Source organism: Stegostoma tigrinum, chromosome 8, assembly GCF_030684315.1.
Source record: "Stegostoma tigrinum isolate sSteTig4 chromosome 8, sSteTig4.hap1, whole genome shotgun sequence".
Classification (NCBI taxonomy): domain Eukaryota; kingdom Metazoa; phylum Chordata; class Chondrichthyes; order Orectolobiformes; family Stegostomatidae; genus Stegostoma; species Stegostoma tigrinum.
Window position 1 is genome coordinate 75,055,787 of NC_081361.1, and position 17,764 is coordinate 75,073,550.

Sequence of the window (17,764 nt, forward strand, 5' to 3'; positions counted from 1 at the left end):
CTGCTGGCTACGTCCAGGCCGGTCATCCTAGGCGGAGACTTCAACTGCATCATCGATGCAGGTGGAAGATCCGGCATGGGGACAGCGGGTGGGGGGAGTCAACTGGACGTCACGTCTAGATTCCTGATGGGCACGGTGAGCGACGCCAAGCTGCTCGACGTCTTCAGCACCCCTGCAGACGGAGTGCAACGGAGGTACACCTGGTCGCGGCCAGACTGGTCTGTCCGCTCAAGGATAGACTTCCTGTTTGTGTCGCGGGTGTTCTTGGTCAGGTCCACCGGCGTTGAGCCAGTGTTCTTCTCTGACCACTGCCTCCTGCTGGCCGACTGTCACTTACAGGATGACCGGCCGGCCGGCAAGGGGACGTGGAAGCTCAACACGACTCTGACCCCAGAGAACGTCAAGGAGCTTAAGAAGGAGTATGCTGGTTGGAGAACCGTGAAACCCCTCTTTGAGTCTCTGGGCGACTGGTGGGAGACGGTGAAGGAGAACATCAAGAGGTTATTTGTCCTCAAGGGTGTTCGGAAGGCGAGAGAGAGGCGCGAACAGCTGTCGCGACTCCAGAAAAGGGTGCAGAACCTGCTCCTTCTGCAGTTGATGGGGGTCGATGTCACGGAGGACCTCCGCGAGGTGAGGGGCTAGCAAGCCTCGCTCTTCGGCGCGGAGGCCTCCAGGATAATCTTCTGGTCCAGGGTCCGCTCCGTGGAGCAGGACGAGACGTGCTCGCGTTTCTTCTTTCAGAAGGTGCACAAAGAGAACTCTGTGCTTAGCCGGCTGAAGGAGGACGACGGCTCGGTGATGTCATCGCGGCCTGACATTTTGAGGATCAGCAGATCCTTCTATGCCGGACTGTACGACATGAAGCCCACGGACAGCACGGCCTCCACGTCGTTCCTGTCGTCTATCACGGAGGTCTTAGACGATGGCACGAGGGAGTGGCTGGACCGGCTGATATCCCTGGATGAGCTGACCAGAGCCCTCAAGTCCTTGGAGAGGAATAGGACTCCCGGAAGCGACGGCTTACCGGTCGAGCTGTATTCCGCTCTGTGGGACTTGGTCGGCCAGGACCTGCTGGAGATGTACGATAGTGCGCTTTGGGCAGGGGAAATGTACAAGTCCATGAGGAAGGGCATCATCACCCTCATTTACAAGAGGAAGGGGGAGAGGGAAGAAATTAAGAATTGTCGTCCCATTTCACTATTGAACGTGGACTACAAAATCCTGGCCAAGGTCATAGCCAACTGGGTCAGGTCTGTCCTGGAGTCGGTGATTCACCCTGACCAAACCTGTGCTGTGCCGGGCAGGAAGATCGCTGAGAGCCTCGCGCTCATCAGGGATACGATCGCCTACGTGCAGGACAGACGGGTGGACACCTGCCTCGTCAGCCTGAACCAGGAGAAGGCCTTCGACAGGGTCTCTCATGCTTACATGAGGGACATCCTCTCTAAATTGGGGTTCGGGGAGGGCATCTGCAATTGGATCCGGCTGCTCTACGCCAACATCGTTAGCGCAGTCTCGATCAACGGGTGGGAATTGGACAGTTTTCCCGTCAGATCTGGAGTCGGGCAGGGCTGCCCGCTCTCTCCTGCCTTGTTCGTGTGCTGTGTGGAGCCCTTCGCCGCATCCATCAGGAAGGACGTGAGCCTGAAGGGCGTGACTATCCCAGGCAGCGGAGGCCTTCAGGTCAAGACCTCCCTGTACGTGGACAATGTCGCTGTCTTCTGCACCAATCGTCGGTCGGTGAGTAGACTATTGGACATCTGCGGCCAGTTTGAACTGGCCTCGGGTGCCAAAGTCAATAGGGGTAAGAGCGAGGTCATGTTCTTCAGGAGCTGGGACGACCGCTCCTTCATCCCCTTCACCGTCAGGACAGACTACCTGAAGGTGCTGGGTGTTTGGTTCGGTGGAGCTGGGGCGTGCACTAAGACTTGTGAGGAGCGTATCACCAAACTGAAGCAGAAGCTGGGCAGGTGGATGCTCCGGTCCCCCTCCGTCACAGCTAAGAACCTGGTTGTCAGGTGCGAGGGGCTTTCGGTACTGTTGTATGTGGCGCAGGCCTGGCCTATTCCCCGGACCTGCGCCGCTGTGGTCACCCGGGCCATCTTCCACTTCATTTGGGGGTTGAGGATGGACCGGGTCCGCAGGGACACCACGTACAAAGACCTGGAAAATGGGGGGGAAAGGGCGTACCGAACGCCACCCTCGCCCTGACGGCTACCTTTGTGTGCGGCTGCATCAAGCTGTGCGTAGATCCTCAGTACGCAAACACCAAGTGTCACTACTTTACTGAGGTTCCACCTGTCCCCGGTGTTGCGCGGCCTCGTTGCCGCAGAACGCTCCGAGTAGTTGGACCGTTCCGTACCACCTGTCCTTCGTGGAGAAATTTTTGAAAGGAAACACCTTTGACCACAAGGCCGTCAGGCAGTGGTCAGCACGTAGTATCCTCGAGACCCTTCGGGAAAAGGAGAGGGTGGATCCCGTCGTGTGGTTCCCCACGCAGACTGCCAAAATCGTTTGGCAGAATGCCTCATCGCCAGAACTTTCAAACAAGCACAAGGACATTGCTTGGCTGGCGGTGAGAGGGGTTCTGCCAGTGAGATCCTTTATGCATGCCCGGAATCTCTGCGCCACCGCACGCTGCCCTCGAGGTGGCTGCGGGGGGAACGAGACTGTCGATCACCTCCCTTCTGGAGTGTGCCTACGCACAGGAGGTCTGGAGGGGGATACAGTGGTATTTGTCGAGGTTTGTCCCGAGCAGCTCCGTGACGGGACTCCGTGCTGTATGGGCTGTTTCCCGGGACGCACACCGAGACCAACATCAACTGCGCCTGGAGGACCATCATTGCGGTGAAAGACGCTCTTTGGTCTGCCCGCAACTTGCTGGTCTGCCAGCTGAAAGAACTGACCCCGACCAAGTGTTGCAGGCTGGCGCACTCCAAGGTCCAGGACTACGTGCTGAGGGACGCGCTAAAGCTTGGGGCAGCCGCCGCCAAGGCGCGGTGGGAAAAGACCACGGTATGAAACCCCTCGTCTGGAATAGAAAAAAGGGCCCTACCTGGTGCCTGGGCCCAGCTGGCGCCTTCCCCAACTGGTCGGGGGCCAACTGGGACTGTGCGGGGTAACGACTGCCGGGGTGTCTTCTTTGTTTTTTTCTTCTTTGTTTGTTTTTTTTTCCTTTTAGTTGATGTATGTACCCCCTGGGTAACCCGGAGCGGCTTGCATGACTGGGTAGGTGTATAAATATGTTTTTTGTGTACATCTTATGAATAAAGTATATTTTTTCAAATAAAAAAAAAGTGACGAAGCATCTGAAAACTAACCTTCCAGCTCAGCGAGCAAACTCACATCCAGAAACTCAACCTGAGCTACAAATCTTCTCAAAACTCGCTAGCTGAGTTTCTACCTGGACAGGCTTCGTTTGCATTAGCCTGGCTAAGAAGAATCATTGCACAATGTAGCATGGCAGTGAGATGAGCTGGAGCCCCAGAAGGTGTTGGACACACTGATTCTTCAATGGAAGAGGAGGAATTTTATGGTGAGGGCAATATCAGCAACACATGAACGCCCGAATTCTGATGTGTTTAGTTAAGTGGAAACAGTACACCCATTGTGAAGCTAATTGTGAACCTACGATTCCTGACACACAGCAGCTTTATAATCAATGACGTATCTCTATCAAAGACACCCATTATTCACCTTTAATTCTAGTACGATCATAGCAGGTAAACATGGACAAGGTGCAAATTCTAACCTTTTAAGCAGAAACTTAATCCAACATGGTATTAAATATCGTATATACACATCGTTGCACAACCACAAATCTTTATTACTTTTTCTCCCATTCTTGCAAGGTGCTCCTGGTATTTTCAGCAGACCTACAAGCAGAAAGCACACATCCCTGTTTTTGATTGTGCAAGTGCTGTTTTCTGATGCCCCTTGGCTTTGGAGTCAGTAAGTGCTTTATGAAATCCTTCTCCACCTTTAACATTGGATGAACTTCACCATTAGGATGGAAGGCATGCGGGGCTCTGAATGGAGTTGGAGTTTGAGGGTCATGAAGTGGCAGCAGTTTGCGTAAAGCCCACTCTTGCCTGTAGCTTTTTCCTCCATTTTATCCCTCGGGGTCCAGCCCACTTCACTAATAAAATTGGCTAGAGAGTACACTGCAGCACATAGTGCTGATGCTGAATTGGTAAGGTTCCGTTTTAATCAATCCTGCTTAAGATGCCTTTTCGTGTGCTGCTGTTGGACCATTATGAGCTTTGTTCAGATATTGCTGAAAAAGGATTGGATCTTTTTGTTGTTTGTGCTAAGATCTATCCAATGGCTAAGTGGCTAGATGGATTACCTGAGCGATAACTACGGAAGTATTTACCAAGTTGGGTTTTTTGACTGAAAAGCTAGGGATCACAAGTAGATTTGGTTCAAGAACAAAAGAAATTGCAGCATAGCAATAGCCCTTCGGCCCTCCAAGTCTGCACCGATCAAGATCCTCTGTCTAAAACTGTCATCTATTTTCTAAGCATCTGTATCCCATTGCGCCCTGCCCATCTATGTACCTGTCCAGATATATCTTAAAAGACACTATTGTGTCTGCGTCTACCACCTCCGCTGGCAATGCGTTCCAGGCACCCACCACCCTCTGCGTAAAGAACTTTCCATGCATATCTCCCCTAAACTTTCCTCCTATTTGAACTCATGACCCCTAGTAATTGAGTCCCCCACTCTGGGAAAAAGCTTCTTGCTATCCAACTTGTCTATGCCCCTCATGATTTTGTAGACCTCAATCAGGTCCCCTTCAATCTCTGTCTTTCTAATGAAAACAATCCTAATCTACTCAACGTTTCTTAATAGTTAGCACCCTCCTTACCAGGCAACATCCAGGTGAACCTCCTCTGCACCCTCTCCAAAGCATCCACATCCTTTTGGTAATGTGTCGACCAGAACTGTATGAAGCACTCTAAATGTGGCCAGACCACGTCTTATACAACTGTAACATGACCTGCCAACTCTTGTACTAAATACCCCGTTCAATGAAGGAAAGCATGCCATATGCCTTCTTGACCACTCTATTGACCTGCATTGCACCCTTCAGGGAACTAGACCTGAACACCCAGATCTCTCTGTACATCAATTTTCCCTAGGACTTTTCCATTTACTGTGTAGTTCAGATGAAGGAAAAGATCCATGTCAACAATAGGGCACTTCAGTCTCCAGATCATCAGAGAAGGAAAACAGTTATAAATTGTTTTACCCCCCTGAGCTTTTCAAATTCCCTGAAAAAAAAACAGTGCATTGGCCTGTGTCTGTGTGCCTCAGAGAATTAAAGAGAGAATTGCATCCTGTGAACATACAGAAACTTATGAAAGGAATGCTTGCAATTTGGTCTGTTGATTAAGAAGTTAGAGGGAAGGTAGGTGCAACGCTTCCTGACTTCCTGCACTATCATCGTATCCCTTAATTCCCTTAGCAGTCACCTATATTTTTAAATACAATCTTGAATATGTCCAACCACTAAGCATTCAAAACCCACTAGGTTTGATCTACTTTTAAATACTTCACCGGAATTCCACTCATTCAGGTCACCGTCACACTCGACTATATTAATTGGATGGAGCACCTGGGGATCAGATGCTGTTAAGGTGATTTCTAAGACAGGCATCAGCTGCTTGATTTAATTTTGCATTTGATTTTTCAGTCCCTGCAATTACCTTGTGTTTCTCTTCATCGTTGTATATTCATTCTCTTCCTGTTTGCAGCCACAAAGAAGTCTACATTTCACCACTTCAAGGGAATCTACAACACTACCATTTGGCATTCTGTGTCTTTTGTATTGCTGTGGGTAGAGACATTTATTTTTGCAACTGCAGTTGTGTTTTTTTTATTTAAAAGTGTTGTCTTTCAGTATCAATTGAAAAAAATCTTTACCTGTAATGTTGACACTGTGACTCCAAACTGTGGGGAAAATAAGGATGCAATATATTTGCTTAATAACACGTTTGGAAATGAGAAGATCGCATAGAACGTAGAACATTACAGCACAGTACAGGCCCTTCGACCCTCGATGTTGTGCCGACCTGTCATACTGATCTCAAGCCCATCTAACCTACACTATTCCATGTACGTCCATATGCTTATCCAATGACAACTTAAATGTACCTAAAGTTGGCGAATCTACTACCGTTGCAGGCAAAGCGTTCCATTCCCTTACTACTCTCTGAGTAAAGAGTGCTGTTTGTACTGGCTGTTTGTACTGTTTGTATCCACTGAATAATTAAATCTCTGAAACCTAGCCAAATTATTCTGCGGTGTGTAAGTTAAGTATCTCTCATTGCCACAGGGTAACAAAACAGTCTGACTGTGACTCTACAAATTATAGGCAGGCATCTCATTCTGTGCTCGGATGAAACTGTTTTGAGGTTCAGTTATTGAGAAGTGTGGAAGCACATGCAGTTAAACTGCAGTGATAATGGGAACTGCAGATGCTGGAGAATCCAAGATAAAGTGTGAAGCTGGATGAACACAGCAGACCAAGCAGCATCTCAGGAGCACAAAAGCTGATGTTTCGGGCCTAGACCCTTCAGAGGGTCTAGGCCCGAAACGTCAGCTTTTGTGCTCCTGAGATGCTGCTTCACAGTTCAACTGCAGGACAGCTTTAAATTTCTTCTTGGTTTCATATTTGTAACTAGCCTGATTAAAATGCTGAAAACCTATTAGGTGCAGAGAGATATAGTTGGCGTTTGCAAATGCTGGACTCTGCTCTGGTAATTCTGGGGGTTTGTGGAATGTTATTTCGGGATTGTAGTTAGGAGGGAGCAGACAGATTAAGGGGAATGTTGGAAGGCTGGACAAAACATTCCTGCTGCTCCTGACCTGCAGGTTGTGCTGTAAAGCCACATCACAGAATTACAGAACTGTTATAGTGCAGGGGAGGCCATTCAGCCCATTGTGCCTGTACCGGTTCTATTCCCTAGCCCCAATCCCTGCCCACCATTTCAATTAAATACTTCAAATGAGCCTGCCTCCACCACATTTTCAGAACACAATGCATTCCATGTCTTAACTCCTTATTGAGTGAAGAAGCTTTTTTTTACACATCAGCCTGTTTTATTTGCATGTTCTTGTAACAATATGTCACTTGGATTGGCCCTTCAAGCCTCAGTTCAGTTGAGATTTCCTAAGCCCTGGGAATCTGAGCTGACATGAGTTAAAAATACATTGGGTGTTAACATGAAGGCATGTGGCCTTTTTAAATATTGAAATGACCGATCGAGTTTCAGAATGTCCCCTTGTCCCTCAGTTCGCCTCCAATAAAATGAGAAATGGTTTGGATTCTTATTTCAAAAGTGAATTCAATAAGAAATTCAAATTCTTGTTTTTAACGTTCTTATTCTCTAAACTGAGCGCACTCTGTTTTTGAAAGTTTAGGTTCAGGGAAAAGAGGATATTGTACGCCGGTTTCCATTGAAACTGAACTATCTCCTAGCTATGAACATTACATTAATGCACTGTTAATGATTACAAAGGAGAAATTGTTTCTTTCACTGACAATTTTTATCGTTGATCTGTTATTTAGCTCTAAAGGAATCAGAACGGCTGTGCCTGGACAAAGTGTTGGTGAGTTTATACAAAATTCCAAGCGACCTTCAGTTTGTTTCGTAATATTGCCTGGTATTTATATTCTTAATTCTAGGGCACAATTTGCCCGATCGAGTATTCTTTAAAAAAAATCAAACATCATAAAAAATCAAATAAGCTAACCTTGTTCTTGGAAATCAAACCTAGTACAGCTGTTAATGGGAACTGCAGATGCTGGAGATTCCAAGATAATAAAATGTGAGGCTGGATGAACACAGCAGGCCAAGCAGCATCTCAGGAGCACAAAAGCTGACGTTTCGGGCCTAGACCCTTCATCAGAGAGGGGGATGGGGGGAGGGAACTGGAATAAATAGGGAGAGAGGGGGAGGCGGACCGAAGATGGAGAGTAAAGAAGATAGGTGGAGAGAGTGTAGGTGGGGAGGTAGGGAGGGGATAGGTCAGTCCAGGGAAGACGGACAGGTCAAGGAGGTGGGATGAGGTTAGTAGGTAGCTGGGTGTGCGGCTTGGGGTGGGAGGAAGGGATGGGTGAGAGGAAGAACCGGTTAGGGAGGCAGAGACAGGTTGGACTGGTTTTGGGATGCAGTGGGTGGGGGGGAAGAGCTGGGCTGGTTGTGTGGTGCAGTGGGGGGAGGGGATGAACTGGGCTGGTTTAGGGATGCAGTACATTCCGCCATTTACAATCCGACCCCACCACCCAAGACATTTTTCCATCCCCTCCCCTGTCTGCTTTCCGGAGAGACCACTCTCTCCGTGACTCCCTTGTTCGCTCCACACTGCCCTCCAACCCCACCACACCCGGCACCTTCCCCTGCAACCGCAGGAAATGCTACACTTGTCCCCACACCTCCTCCCTCATCCCCATCCCAGGCCCCAAGATGACATTCCACATTGGCAGATGTGCAGGTGAACCTCTGCTTAATGTGGTATACTGCATCCACTGTACCCGGTGCGGCTTCCTCTACATTGGGGAAACCAAGCGGAGGCTTGGGGACCGCTTTGCAGAACACCTCCGCTCAGTTCGCAACAAACAACTGCACCTCCCAGTCGCAAACCATTTCCACTCCCCCTCCCATTCTCTTGATGACATGTCCATCATGGGCCTCCTGCACTGCCACAATGATGCCACCCGAAGGTTGCAGGAACAGCAACTCATATTCCGCCTGGGAACCCTGCAGCCATATGGTATCAATGTGGACTTCACCAGTTTCAAAATCTCCCCTTCCCCTACTGCATCCCTAAACCAGCCCAGTTCGTCCCCTCCCCCCACTGCACCACACAACCAGCCCAGCTCTTCCCCTCCACCCACTGCATCCCAAAACCAGTCCAACCTGTCTCTGCCTCCCTAACCGGTTCTTCCTCTCACCCATCCCTTCCTCCCACCCCAAGCCGCACCCCCAGCTATCTACTAACCTCATCCCACCTCCTTGACCTGTCCGTCTTCCCTGGACTGACCTATCCCCTCCCTACCTCCCCACCTACACTCTCTCCACCTATCTTCTTTACTCTCCATCTTCGGTCCGCCTCCCCTTCTCTCCCTATTTATTCCAGTTCCCTCCCCCCATCCCCCTCTCTGATGAAGGGTCTAGGCCCGAAACGTCAGCTTTTGTGCTCCTGAGATGCTGCTTGGCCTGCTGTGTTCATCCAGCCTCACATTTTATTATCTAGTACAGCTGTTGATAGGTAATTAAGATGCCTGGAATCATTTCATTTTCTTACCTCTGTGCTCACTCACAAATAAAAGCTGCTTCTCAAAAATTCGGTGTAGAATTACAGAATTTTACAGTATAGGAGTTGTGCTGGGCTGTTGAAAGAGTTACCAAGCCAGTCTAATTCTCAAGCCCTATCTCCATCGCTCTCTAAGTTCATCACTTTCAAGAGTTAAACAGAACTATTTGAAGCATTCAGCAGACAGGGGGATGGGGAGAGGGTTCTGAAATAAATAGGGAGAGAGGGGGAGGCAGACCGAAGATGGATAGAGGAGAAGATAGGTGGAGAGGAGAGTATAGGTGGGGAGGGGATAGGTCAGCCCAGGGAGGACGGACAGGTCAAGGAGGCGGGATGAGGTTGGTGGGTGGGAAATAGAGGTGTGGCTTGAGGTGGGAGGAGGGGATAGGTGAGAGGAAGAACACCAGCTCGGCCCTTCCCCTCACTGCATCACAAAACCAACCCAGCTTGTCCTCGCCTCCCTAACCTGTTCTTCCTCTCACCCATCCCCTCCTCCCAGCTTCACACTTTGTTATCTTTCTGTTAACCCTGTATTTTGCTTTCAAGTTTGTCCTTCCAGAATGAATCACTCTCACTTTTCAGGGTTAAACTCCATCTGTCACTTCTCAGCCCAGCTCTGCATTCAATCCACGTCCCTTTGTAACCTAGAACAGCCCTCTGCACTGCCCACAACGTGACCCACCTTCGTGTTGCCCGTGAACTTGCTAATCCACCTTTCCATGCCTACATCCAAATCATTTACGAAAATCACAAATAGAAGAGGACCCAGAACAGATCTTTGTGGTACACCACCTGTAACTGAGCATCATGCTGTATATTTTCCACCCATATATCTGGTAAATGCCATAAGACCATTGGAAATTGGGGCTGTCCCTAGGAATGCCCACCAATGATTAGGTGACCCTCGGGATTGGGTGTACAGATTAAGAGGGAAGGACATTGACTATACTGTATTTGATTATTGTAACAGAAAGTGTATAAAATGAAGTATTTTCACTGCAAAAATCAGGATATGCTGTTGATCTGTCTTCCGATCTGAGCCAAAGATTAAGGGGAAAAACTTGGTTTCTGGCGTTGAGGCCAGATTTGGGGAAGACTTTTGGCCCTCTCCCTGCATCAAATGGTTTCTGCTTAAATTAACGTCTTCCACTTGCCTGAATCCTGCATGCCTGCTAGGTTTTTTCCCCCCAGTCAGGGGATATGCTGCTACGTTTGGGAAACCACTCGGGAGGGCTGACAGGTCTGCGATCCCTGCAGCCCCATTGGGAGACGAGGGCATCGCTGAGTCAACTTGGAAATCACAAGATTGCCTTTGGTTCACAAAAAAAAGTTTCATTGAAGACCTCCAAAACTGGTGGGGACATTGAGATGAGAGGGAAATCCTCGCTGATGGCCTTATCCTTGTGACTCTGATATTGTGATGGGGATCCTGGCTTGCCACTAGGCCTTGAGTGAGTAGATGACTTGGCCATAGCCGATGGTAATTTGGGAGGTTTGAGGTGATGCAGCATGGCTCTACTGTCAGTAAAATATAAGGAGTTGCTCAAAATGGCTGCCTTGTCCCCTTGGGGTATGGACCAGTTCTCAGTCTGTGTTTCTTTATTGTCCCCTGGGGAAACATACCTATGAGAGCTCCCCTCATTTTCCACTGCCCCACTTACAACTTGTTTCTTGGGCTGGTAAGATCCAGCCAAGTTCCTGGTATTCTTGTTACAGGGAAAGTCGTCTGTTCAGAATGATGTGAGGAATGCAGAGCCTGGCAGTTACTATTTACTGGGGTAAAATAGTATCAGAGATAATGGGAACTGCAGATGCTGGAGATTCCAAGATAATAAAATGTGAGGCTGGATGAACACAGCAGGCCAAGCAGCATCTCAGGAGCACAAAAACTGACGTTTCGGGCCTAGACCCTTCATCAGAGAGGGGGATGGGGGGAGGGAACTGGAATAAATAGGGAGAGAGGGGGAGGCGGACCGAAGATGGAGAGTAAAGAAGATAGGTGGAGAGAGTGTAGGTGGGGAGGTAGGGAGGGGATAGGTCAGTCCAGGGAAGACGGACAGGTCAAGGAGGTGGGATGAGGTTAGTAGGTAGCGGGGGGTGCGGCTTGGGGTGGGAGGAAGGGATGGGTGAGAGGAAGAACCGGTTAGGGAGGCAGAGACAGGTTGGACTGGTTTTGGGATGCAGTGGGTGGGGGGGAAGAGCTGGGCTGGTTGTGTTGTGCAGTGGGGGGAGGGGACGAACTGGGCTGGTTGAGGGATGCAGTAGGGGAAGGGGAGATTTTGAAACTGGTGAAGTCCACATTGATACCATATGGCTGCAGGGTTCCCAGGCGGAATATGAGTTGCTGTTCCTGCAACCTTCGGGTGGCATCATTGTGGCAGTGCAGGAGGCCCATGATGGACATGTCATCAAGAAACCATTTCCAAACCATTTCCACTCCCCCTCCCATTCTCTTGATGACATGTCCATCATGGGCCTCCTGCACTGCCACAATGATGCCACCCGAAGGTTGCAGGAACAGCAACTCATATTCCGCCTGGGAACCCTGCAGCCATATGGTATCAATGTGGACTTCACCAGTTTCAAAATCTCCCCTTCCCCTACTGCATCCCTCAACCAGCCCAGTTCGTCCCCTCCCCCCACTGCACCACACAACCAGCCCAGCTCTTCCCCCCCACCCACTGCATCCCAAAACCAGTCCAACCTGTCTCTGCCTCCCTAACCGGTTCTTCCTCTCACCCATCCCTTCCTCCCACCCCAAGCCGCACCCCCCGCTACCTACTAACCTCATCCCACCTCCTTGACCTGTCCGTCTTCCCTGGACTGACCTATCCCCTCCCTACCTCCCCACCTACACTCTCTCCACCTATCTTCTTTACTCTCCATCTTCGGTCCGCCTCCCCCTCTCTCCCTATTTATTCCAGTTCCCTCCCCCCATCCCCCTCTCTGATGAAGGGTCTAGGCCCGAAACATCAGCTTTTGTGCTCCTGAGATGCTGCTTGGCCTGCTATGTTCATCCAGCCTCACATTTTATTATCTAGTTACTATTTACTGCTGCTTTATTGATGAGGCAGCAATATGATTTTGCAGTTGTTGTGAATCTAGCTGGAGAGCTGCCGAAACATGTTAGACAAATTTATGAAACAGGTCCAGTGTTCAAGATTGGGTGCTTGGAAGTAGTAGAGCTTAGATTGAGGATTTGCTTTTGAGGATTTCCATAGTTGTTAGCTGATTCTAGAAGTGACTGATCAAGGGGACAAATTATTTCCAAAGTACCTGGTTGATTTTTCCTCTGCAGATTGTGCATCATAATATCATAGGAACTGAAGTAACTCCACAGAGGCTGGTATGCTGCCACCAAGCCACCCTTTATTTACAGATGGAGAGTCCATGACACTGATTCGGCTTACTCAGAGTGAACTGAACCTCTGACACGCCTGTTCTTATCTGTCAGCCAGGGCTCCCTGATTGGACAAGATTGACAGCCCCAACTAGGGAACTCATTTTCCATGAAGTACAGCTGACTGACCTCATGACAATCACTGCAGGAGCATTTTGATGTTGTTACATTTTTGTGGAAGATTGACAGAGTGCAATAAGGTTATAGCAGCTGGTTTTAGAAAATGAAGGAGTCAGCAATTAAACATCTTGCGACATTTGAGCCATATCATTCTGCAGTTGATGCAGACTGAGAAAGGAGTTGTTGGTTGGTTCGCTGAGCTGACTGGCTTTTGTGCAAACATTCCATCTCCCTTCACCGTGACCATCAATGCTGTGCAGCCTCTGTTGAAGCGCTGCCGTTTTGTCCGGCTGTGAATTTATATGGCCCGTTATGTCATGGTGAGCATCTTGTTTCCAGTTTTATGCAGTAGTGGTAAGTGGATGGGGTATATTTCAATGATAATGGGAACTGCAGATGCTGGAGAATCCAAGATAACAAAGTGTGAAGCTGGATGAACACAGCAGGCCAAGCAGCATCTCAGGAGCACAAAAGCTGACGTTTTGGGCCTAGACTCTTCATCGGAGAGGGGGATGGGGTGAGGGTTCTGGAATAAATAGGGAGAGAGGAGGATGCGGACCGAAGATGGCAAGAAAAGAAGATAGGTTGAGAGGAGAGTATAGGTGGGGAGGTAGGGAGGGGATAGGTCAGTCCAGAGAAGACGGACAGATCAAGGAGGTGGGATGAGGTAGTAGGTAGGAAAGGGAGGTGTGGCTTGAGGTGGGAGGAAGGGATGGGTGAGAGAAACAACAGGTTAGGGAAGCGGAGACAGGCTGGGCTGGTTTTGAGATGCTGTGGGGGGAGGGGACAAGCTGGGCTGGTTTTGGAATGCAGTGGGGGAAGGGGAGATTTTGAAGCTTGTGAAGTCAACATTGATACCATTGGGCTGCAGGGTTCACAAGTGGAATATGAGTTGCTGTTCCTGCAACCTTCGGGTGGCATCGTTGTGGCACGGTAGGAGGCCGATGATGGACATGTCGTCTGAGGAATGGGAGGGGGAGTTAAAGTGGTTCGCGACTGGGAGGTGCAGTTGTTTAGTGCGAACCGAGCGGAGGTATTCTGCAAAGTGGTCCCTAAGCCTCCGCTTGGTTTCCCCAATGTAAAGGAAGCCACACTGGGTACAGTGGATACAGTGTACCACATTGGCAGATGTGCAGGTGAACATCTGCTTAATATGGAAAGTCATCTTGGGGCCTGGGATGGGGGTGGGGGAGGAGGTGTGGGGGCAAGTGTAGCACTTCCTGCGGTTGCAGGGGAAGGTGCCGGGTGTGTTGGGGTTGGAGGGGAGTGTGGAGCGGACAAGGGAGTCACGGAGAGAGTGGTCTCTCCAGAAGGCAGACAAGGGTGGGGACGGAAAAATGTCTTGGGTGGTGGGGTTGGATTGTAGATGCGGGAAGTGTCAGAGGATGATGCATTGTATCCGGAGGTTGGTGGGGTGGTATGTGAGAACGAGGGGGATCCTCTTTGGGCGGTTGTGGCGAGGGCGGGGTGTGAGGGATGTGTTGCAGGAAATGCGGGAGACACGGTCAAGGGCGTTCTCGACCATTGCGGTGGAGGGAAAGTTGCGGTCCTTGAAGAACGTGGACATCTGGGATGTGCGGGAGTGGAATGCCTCATCAACATGTTTGCTAATTGCATTGGTTGTTGAAAACCAGGCCTCCATTATTTCTCCTGCTTGTTTTTATCACGCTTGTCCTAGTGCTGTAACTTTGTGCCAGTCAAACTGATGTCTGTCCACGTTGGAGTGTTTTGAAATGAGGGAGAATTGGTCGTGCCGTTTGCTGTGAGTTAGTGTTCCTAACATAGGGCTGGGTGGCCAGTGTGTTGGGAGTGTACAGTGTTGGTGTTGTTCGTTTGCCAGGCATTGGTGGATGAAGCTGTTAGGATGAACATTGTTTGCAATGACTGTGTTAGGTGTTCTTGTTCAGTTTTGCGCAGCCGTTGAGGTATTTCAACTACAGTTAAAAAGCATGTTGAAATAGACGCCATCCACTTATCACTACAGTATAAAACTGGAAACAAAACTGACCACCTTGACAGACTGGACCATATAAATTCAGAGTGGGACAGAACAACAGCACTTCCACGGAGATTTAACAGCACTGACAATGTCACCTAGAAGGGAGATGAAACACTTGCACAGAAACCGGTCAGCTCGGTGAACTAACCAACAACAACCCAAGCTACAGATCTTTGCTAAAACACACTATGAGAACGATTTATATTAGTTTTAACTAGATGTAAAACCTATGCTGAGGAGCCTTTTTGATGCTGATAATGACAAGTGACAATCTGCATGGAATCAGACTTTGCATGGTAGCCTGGGTTCGTCAGTAAATTGCAGGATTGGGTGGGAATGTACCATTTTAGGATCCACCAATGGAGGCTGGGCAGTGACCTTTACAGAAGGTTATAAAAACATGAGGCGCTTAGATTGGGTGAATAGCTAAGGTTTTATTCCCTAAGGGAGGTGTGGGTGCTAGTCCAAAGCTAGAGGGCATTGGATTAAGGTGAGAGGGGAAAAATAAAAAAGGATCTGATGGGTAGCTTTTTCACACAGAGGGTGGTGCATGTATGGAGTGAGCTGCCAGAGGAACTGGCCAAGGCTGGTACAGTTACAACATTTAAAATGATTTGCATATGAATAGGATGGGTTTAGTATGATACCGGGCAGATGCTGGCAGAGGGGACTAGATCAGATTGAAATATCTGGTCGGCATAGACAAGCTGGACTGAAGGGTCTCTTTCTGTGCTGTATGAGTCTATGACTCTCTGATTTATAATAAAGCTACCAAACGGGACTACTGCATGGTGAACAGCATTAAGCAGCAAGTAATGAACAGAGTTAAATAATCTTGCAAGCAACTGATCATAATAACCTCTGCAGTCCTGCCACATCCAGTCGTGAATGGTGGTGGACAATTAGACAACACGATGGAGGAGGAGGCTCCATAAATATTCCCCTCCTGAATGATGGAAGAGCTCGGAACGCAAGTGGAAAAGATGAGGCTAATGTATTTGCAGCAATCCTCAGCCAGAAGTGCCAAGTGGATGAACGATCTCAACCTCCTCCAGTGGTCCTGAGCATTACAGATACCAGGTCCTCAGACAAATTGATTCACTCCAGGGTATCAAGAAACAGTTAGAGACACTGGACACTGCAAACGCCATTGGCCCTGACATGACTCTATCTAAAGTGCCAAAGACTTTTGCTTCTGAACTTGTCATACTCCTGGCCAAGCTGTTCCAGTACAACTACAATGCTGGAATCAACCTGACAATATGGAAAAATGTCCAAGTATGTCCTGTACGCAAAAGGCCAGACAAATACAACTTGGCTAATAACTGCCCCATCAATGTACTCTTGATCATCAGTAAAGTGATTTAAGGTTTCAGCAACAGTAGGTGCTGCTTGGCAACAACCTGCTCAGTGACACCCAGTTTGGGTTCCACCACGGCCACTCTGCTCCTCACCTTGGTTCAAATGTGGACAAAAGAGCTGAATTCCAAAGATGTGGCATCAAAGAGCCCTATCAAGTCTGGGATCAAAGGGTACTGGGGGCAAATTCTCCACTGTTGATGTCATACCTGGCACAGAGGGAGATGCTTGTGGTTGTTGGAGGCTATAGGACATCTCTGCAGGAATTCCTCAGGGTAGTGTCTGAGGCTCACTTGTCATCAGCTGCTTATTAATGACCTTCCCTGTATCATAAAGTCAGAAGTGGGAATGTTTGCCGATGATTGTGCTATAATGAGGACCTTTTATGACTCTTCAGATACTGAAGCAGTCAACGTTCAAATGCAACAACAAGTCCTAGAAAATAACCAGGCTTGGACTGGCAAGTATCAAGTAACATTTGTGCCGCAGAAATGCCACTCAGCTGTCTCCACTCAAAGCCTGACTGGGCATGTGGTCAGCTACCGTCTATCATGATGAGAAACTCCACAAAGGGAGACAAAGCTGTGACCAGGTGGGAAGTGAAGCAAACTGAGAAATAAACCTGCACAACTGTCTGAACCAGCATTGAATCTGCACAGCTAACTGCCTCTGCTGTTTGGTTTCAAGTATCTTTGGACTCGGAGTTCGTCTAAGAAAAATAAATGGTGGAATTCACAACTGACCTTGGAGAAACGTGTGGGGGCGTTTATGGTACGGGAGCAGCTAAGTGACTAGTCTTAGAGTGTAGCCTTACTACTTGTAAATCTACGGTACTGAGTAGAGTGCGTTCTTTTTTGATTATATTTGCCTCTTGATTAAACTTTTAAAAATGTAAGGCCAGAAACCACATGATGCCAGGTAATAGGCCAACAGGCTTATGTGAAAACACAAGCTTTCAGAGCCTCGCTTCTCCTTTAGGTGTTAGCCAGAGAAGTGGCAGCAAACACAGTATTTATAAATAAAAGATCAAAGGGTCACCCCACTGAGGATGTATTAAACAAACTTTAGATGCTTTAGATACTTCAGAAGCTTTCTTTGAAAGTTCTTTCAAGTCACTGCCCTGAGAGAATGAAAGGTTTATCAGTGTAAAGAAGAGGTGGACATTTTAGGTCAGACATTACATGTTAGGCGTGAGGCCTTGTTTAGAATCTGTTTGTGTTTTGGTTTGGAGTCAGACTGGTTTTATTTCTAAAGTAGGAATTTATAATTCAGTGGACAATCTGGTGTTTTATAAATTCCTACTTTAAAAATAAAACCAGTTTGACTCCAAACTGAAACAGAAACAGAGGTGACCTTATAGAGGTTTATAAAATCATGAGGAGTATGGATATGGTGAATAGCCAAGGTCTTTTCCCCCAGCATTGGGGTGACGCAAACTAGAGAGCATGGGCTTAAATTGAGAGAGGAGAGTTGCAAAAGGGCTTAAGGGGCAACTTTTTCCAAGCAGAGGCTGGGTGCTTGGATGGAATGAATTGCTAGAGGAAGTGGTAGAGGCTGGTAGT

At 48.5% G+C, this 17,764-nt stretch overlaps 1 protein-coding gene across 1 annotated transcript in view; it reads left to right on the forward strand.

The window, feature by feature from the left end:
* Window positions 1–17,764, forward strand: part of LOC125456335 (vitamin D3 hydroxylase-associated protein-like) — a 91,628-nt gene that overhangs the window by 32,741 nt on the left and 41,123 nt on the right. The window contains exon 6 of the mRNA XM_059647989.1: window positions 7,577–7,617. Within this exon, the coding sequence (XP_059503972.1) occupies window positions 7,577–7,617 (41 nt within the window). The remainder of the gene's footprint in view (window positions 1–7,576; window positions 7,618–17,764) is intronic.